Raw genomic sequence first — 6,862 nt, 5'->3', positions numbered from 1 at the left:
AGCCTCCTCAACTTGCATAAAATGTATAGTTAGCTTCTTGAACTTACGTAAGATGTAATCAATCAATCATTCGGCTGCAAAAAAAAAAAAAAAAACAAGTTAAATGTGGAAGATGCATTACACGTGTCTTAAAGAAAGTAAAATGACTAAAATTGGGATATGCAGTTCCAATATTAGAAAAGATAAGTTTTACACTTGAACGAGCGCAATGCATCTTCCACATATAACTTACTTTTTTCATAACCAAGTGACTAATTGATTACATTTTACTCAAGTTCAGTGAGCCAACTGAACATTTTATGCAAATTGAAAGACTATCAGTATATTTTGAAACTTCAAAATGCCAATTAATTTTTTTTGGACAAATTAACAAAAGTAAGTTTTTTTAGGGTAATTAATTTATTAGTCCCTATATTTTGACAAAACACACTGTTTAGTCCCTGTATTTTTAAAAACACACGGTAAAGTCTCTAACGTTTTTCTCGGTAAATTGTTTAGTCCCTAACGTTTTTCTCGGTGAACTGTTTAGTCTCTGCTGTTAGACTCTCATGAAGATTCTGTTAGTCAGTTTGGATTTGTGTTCTTCTTTTCCTTTATTTTCCTTTCCTTTAAACTCTAATACATCTGAAATCAACTTTGAGTGTTCTTCTTTTTGATTTTCTTCTTAATCGTTCAAATTCGTAAGCATTGGATCTGTTATTTTTCTTGTTCTCCATACAAATAGTTTCTTCTTCTAAATTGGATTTCCTCTTCTAAAGTTTGAAGGTAAATAGTAAAGGGTAATTTAGTCATTTCCGAAGTCATAAACAGTAAAAAATCTAACAAACAGACGGAAGGACTAAACAGTTCACTAAAAAAAAGGTTAGAGACCTTACCATGTGTTTTTGAAAATACAAAGACTAAACAGTATATTTTGTCAAAATATAAGGACTAATAAATTAATTACTTTTTTTTTAAGACATACATATATATTATATAATAAAGTTGGCTTTATATACATTGATCTTTATATTACTTTGAGGTAAACTTTTTTGTTTTTTCTAATAAATAATATTTGCTTGATTTAAAATCATGTATATATTAATCACTTTATCTAATAACAACACCAATCAATTATATAATTTTACTTTATCTAATAACAACAACAGTCAATTATGTATACATTTCTCCAAAAACTATTCTTATATTGGTATATCAAAACTTAATTAAGTAAATACATTTTGGAGGTTTATAGATATCACCGAGTCAAACTTGAAACTTAAAGAACATATTTAATAACAGCATATTTAGAGAATGTTTAGTCGCTGATTTTCATGCTTTTATTTATCTTTTCATTTCAAAATAGGAGTTTTAGATGTTTAATTAGTCACTTCCTGTTGCCTTCTACATGAAAAATAACCTTTTATAAAGCAGTTTTTTCCAACAGCAAACATTAGATAAAAAAAAAAACTCCTTAGTTCTAGAAATAAAGAAGTTGTGTCATTTCGTTGGGTTCAACTTCAAAAAGGGGTCAATTAAAAAAATTATTCCCTGGTTGGAAAATAATCCCCTTGAAGGAACTGTTTTTAACTCCACAGTCCCATTACGATCAAATTGAGAATATAAATGATCATTTTAATGGTACAAAAGACAAAAACAACTTTTCTGTCTATTATACTATTACAGCAGACTCACCGCCGTAATAAAGCTATTTTTAACTACAAAGTTAAAAACAACTCTTTCAAGGGAATTATTTCTCAACCATCACCACCAAATTGAGAATATAAATGATCCTTTTTTGGGGTTAAACCCCATTTCATTCATATTACTCAAGTGTTATGAAACTAAAAAATAACTGCATATACAGACCGAACCCAAGTAACATTTGAACTCAATTTACCCATCATTCTTACTCGAATATATATCTACCTTGAAACTGTAGTTCATAAGAAGCATAAAGCATGAAAAGTTTGTTGAGCTTATATAACACAAACCTAACATATATAGGTCAGAAAATACATTATATATATATATATATATATATATATATATATATATATATATATAGCTTCAATAATAAGATAATAAGATAAAAATGATGAACTTCTTTCACTTCTCCAAGACCCTTCTTCCACTTTCTTCTGTGCATTCATTTCTTATTCTTCTTCGTCTAACGAACCTAGAGACACAAGACTTTCAGTACAAGAAAATATATCCAAAGAAATAGCATTCTTAGTTACAATCTCTTGGAGACATTTCTCTCCAAAATCATATGAATGCAACTTTCCATTTGAAGAAAGAAAAACCTTATCTCCTTTCTTTGAATGTGCAATTTTCCCTTCTACAAAACAGTCAATTGCTTCCTCAGAGAATTGTTGTCTTGTAACAGAATATAATCTAGTCCATGTAAACGTAACTCCATCAAACTTCCTCGCATATATATCAACACAAAATTCTGAACATATTCCAAAGAAACTCATAGAAAGGCGCCCTCCAAAAACATGCAAACGGATAGGAGATTCCACAGTGTCGTCAAACTCGCGTACTATAGAAAATGTCTCTTTTGCAACATCAAATGCCGCAATTATAAATGAATTACCCCAACATATAAAATGCAGAGCACCATCCACAAAGCAATCTCCGTTACCACCAAGTTTAAAACTAGTGTACCCATTAAAATTCTGAATCCTTCTCCAACAATTTGACCTCAATTCAAAAACCCAAACATGGGAGACATCGCATCCCGGCTTCTGTGTAATTACTACAGCCTTGAAATCATCTGTGGTAGAGTCATAACCCAAAGCAAAACTGAGATTGTGAGTGTGCTTCACAGGAAAAGCCGGAAGTATCCTGTACTCTCTAGTGGATGGATTCCATAAAGAAAGTTTGTCTATCCACAAGAGAACCAAACCATTGCAATAAGAAAATAGCAAGTCGAATGTCATGGTTGGCAATAATTTATCAAGCACCACCTCTTGTTGGAAGTCTTCATTGAAATCTAAAGCATGAAGTATCCGGCCATTATTATCCATCCCTAGTTCAATCAACTTGCAATGGATCCTATTTTCAGAAGATCTTTTGAAATGAGAATTGATGAAAGATTGGCTTTTAATGATGGCACAAAACGATTTACAAACACATCTACAACGAAGAAGAGACTTCACTGGCAACCAAAGAAGAATTTCGTTGATCAATTCCTGCGGAAGATTAGCCATAGCTAGGCAGAGCAATTTGACAAGTTCTTTTGTTCAGCTACAGAGATTCAAAAGCAATCAATAAAATAATTCATTCCCTCTTAATCCAAAATTAGCAATATATAGTTTTCCCTAAGCCCTAGACCTAATAATCAGTCCTAACAATGTATACAAAATCGATGCTTTAGATTTCAATGAACTGGTGACTATGCGTTCTTCCAATCACAAAATTATCTAAAATACCAAATTAGAATTTAAAACGTAAGGTAGAATTCATCTCAAGTGTCAGTTTGCAATTCTCATTTCTATTCCACTTCTCCCTTCCTATCTTACTATATCTCTGTTTCTTTCACTGAATGTGCAATTTATTCAATTTATTCCCATTTCTATTCTACACTAAAACAACACTACCTTGAAACTCAAGTTCATAAGAAGTACAAAGCATGAGTGTGTTGAGCTTATATAACACAAAAGCAACATATATATGTCAAAAACTACATCAATTTATTATCTATTTTGCACAAATAAAACTGCAATAACAAGATAAAAATCATGAATATCATTCAAAATTCAAGATTAGCCATAGCTAGACAGAGCAGCCACCTCAATTTGATGAGTTCTTGTTCAGTTACAGAGATTCAAAATTAGCAAAATATAGTTTTCCCTAAGCCCTAGACCTAATAATCAGCCCTTCACTCGTCTCCTCTCCATCTCTGCTAAACTTTTTTGCATCCCAGAGATGGATTTCTTGTTTATTCCGTAAAAATTCTTATGATATACAAAATCGACGCTTTAGATTTCAATGAACTTGTGACTATGCGTTCTTCCAATCACTAAATTATCAAAAATACGAAATGAACTCTAATTAAAATTTAAAACCCTAACTCTAACAAAATCGAACGGGTTTTATGAAAATATCGCCGCATTTTAGTGTGTAACAACCAAAAGATCGACAAAAGTAAGAAATGGAGAGCTCTGCTTACCTATGAGGAGACGGAGAGCTTATTTCCTGAAGATCTTTTGAAATGGATTGTGTTCTGCAAATTTGCTTCTATGGATATCAAAGTCGTCGCTAACTTTTTTTATTTCGCCCAATTTTTGCCTATCAACTTTTTCTTTTATGAAAGGCTTAATACCTGGTTTGACTCAATTTGTTCAAAAATTTGACTGAACTTTCAAAGTAGGCTAACAACCCCTTTAATTTGTATAAAATATTCAGTTAGTCCCTTAAATTTATATAAATTATAATCAATTGATCACACGGTTGTAAAAAAATAAGTTAAATGCGGAAGATGTATTGCATGCGTCTTAAAAAAAAAGTAAATGGACATAGATCAGGGGTATACAGTTTTAATATTAGCGTAGACAAGTTTTATAGTTAAATAAGTAATAACTTCATTTTTAATCTACTTTTGAATTACATGATAACATTCTACGTGTGGAATACATCTTCATCATTTAATTTACTTTTTTTATAACCGAGTGATCAATTGATTATATTTTACGCAAGTTTAAAGAGCTAATTGAATATTTAATTATATTTCAAAATCTATCATTTTTATAATTATAATTATACTTTAAAACATTATAATTATATAATTATAATTATATTTTAAAATGATAGATTTTGAAATATAATTATAATTAGCCCTTTGAACTTGCGTAAAATATAATCAATTGATCACTCGGTTATAAAAAAAAAGTAAATTAAATGATGAAGATGTATTCCACACATAGAATGTTATCATGTAATTCAAAAGTAGATTAAAAATGAAGTTATTACTTGTTTAACTATAAAACTTGTCTACGCTAATATTAAAATCTATAATTATATTTAATCTATAATATTATCATGTAATTAATTTAAGAAAAACATTATAATTATATTTCAAAATCTATCATTTTTATCATTATTATTTTCTTTGAAATGAGTTTGAAAAATTTGTATAGTAAACGCAAAAATGGATCTATTTTTCCATTGATTTGAGTTGATAGAAAAAGTTAAGTAAATCTAGGAGAGATATGGAGTTGAGAGCAAGAGAAAAAGCATAAAAGACAATTAGAAGAATGAAGCAAGTTGATTGAAAACATGAAGCAGGTAAAAATAAAGGGAAGATAAACGTTGTCGTTTTAGGTTAGGAGGGTAAAATTGGAAACTTTAACATGAAAATATTGGAAGGCAGTAGTGGTGGGAATTCGTGGATTGAAGTGGGATTTGGAAGGCTGAAAAGGGGAATACGTTATAGGGGTAAAATTGGAAGTAATTGAACAAAAATTCAATTGAAACACTGTTCATGCTATTCAATTTTATAAGTATATATAATTAGCTTTAGATATCTATATAAAGGGACAATTACAAAACTAGGACCTTTTAAGGGGCTAGTTTTCTTTTCTAACTCCTTTTGAGAAACTCACCAAAACTAACACATTTCATTAACTAAATTCCAACCTTGCACTCATCTCTAACACTCCGCTCCCGCTCTTCAACATTCGAACTTCCATCTCTCTAACCTAACACCCCTCTATTCCTCTCTCTAACTTTCCGGCGATTCATTGCCCGATTCTGTACATTTCATCCGGCGAATCTCTGTTACTTCGAGTGGAGATGGCGAGAACACCAAGCTCAGACAACAAATCGAATTCAGAAGGAAGGACGAAAAAGAGGGTAAATAACTTGACTTTATATTTGCGTTTCTCTCTTGTATTGCATGTACATTTGTTGTGTTTGAGAAGGAATATTTCGTTTCGTTTCGTTTCGTTTACTTCTTCTGGTGTTAGGGTTTTTCTGGGTTCGTCTGGTGTTAGGAAGTCATTCGGTTTGGTTGAAATTCGTCGATGTGTATGTTCATCGGCAACCTAATTGTAGATAGTACATAGTCATAGACAGCCTAATGGCCGATAGAACATCCATATCGACGAAATATTGCCGATAGAACATTCATATCGTCGAGCTAATTGCCGATAGAACATTCATATCGACGATCTATTGCCGATAGAACATTCATATCGACGAACTATTGCTGATAACTCTCTTATTTTAGCATACGCTAGCTCATTCTAGCTCAACGTTATAATTAGCTTAATTGTATGTTCCCCGATGATATGTCTACAACATTTTTCAGCATGATCGTGTAGACAAGAGGAAGAGAGATGAGCATGGCTCTCCTTCGAAGAAGAAATCTGGATATAAATACAAAAAAGCATTTGGAACGGAAAGCGTCATCACAGTTAGGTGTAACCTAGAAGCAGCAAAACATATAAAGGATTGTTTAACACTAAACCAAGTAAATCTATGTAGGAAGAGTTGCTTCGGCCAATATTTGGATATGACCAATACAGTATTTGCAGGAGTCCTTTGTCATACCCTTTTAACAAGGGAGATCATACGTGAAGACCTCAAACCCAGGGAGCTTTGCTTCAAAGTTAGAGGTGTTGAGTTAAGATTTGGGGATTGGGAGTTTGGACTCCTAAGTGGGTTACGGTTTGGAGACATGGAAGCATTTCTCGAAAGGTTCAGTGCGATAAATAAGCCATATAGATTTAGGAATAAGTTTTTTCCAGGCATCCCTACACCAACCTTTAAAGAGGTGGAAACAATTATGCTGCAAACTGTTTAGAAGAATGAATCTGATCAGGATGCAGTTTCATTTGACATGTTGTATTTTGCCATAGGCTGTGTGTTGGATAAC

General features: G+C 31.8%; 1 protein-coding gene across 1 annotated transcript; it reads right to left on the bottom strand.

The window, feature by feature from the left end:
* Window positions 1-2,028: 2,028 nt before the first annotated feature.
* LOC136201423 (F-box protein CPR1-like) lies at window positions 2,029-4,289 on the bottom strand. Its single transcript, XM_065992087.1, has 2 exons — window positions 4,157-4,289; window positions 2,029-3,231 (listed from the first exon to the last, which is right to left on the bottom strand). The coding sequence occupies exon 2, from the start codon at window positions 3,192-3,194 to the stop codon at window positions 2,136-2,138; it is 1,059 nt and encodes a 352-aa protein (XP_065848159.1). The 5' UTR covers window positions 3,195-3,231; window positions 4,157-4,289; the 3' UTR covers window positions 2,029-2,135.
* Between the last annotated feature and the right edge of the window lie 2,573 nt (window positions 4,290-6,862).

Source organism: Euphorbia lathyris, chromosome 7 (assembly GCF_963576675.1).
Source record: "Euphorbia lathyris chromosome 7, ddEupLath1.1, whole genome shotgun sequence".
NCBI lineage: Eukaryota > Viridiplantae > Streptophyta > Magnoliopsida > Malpighiales > Euphorbiaceae > Euphorbia > Euphorbia lathyris.
This window is presented reverse-complemented; position numbering and strand designations above follow the sequence as displayed.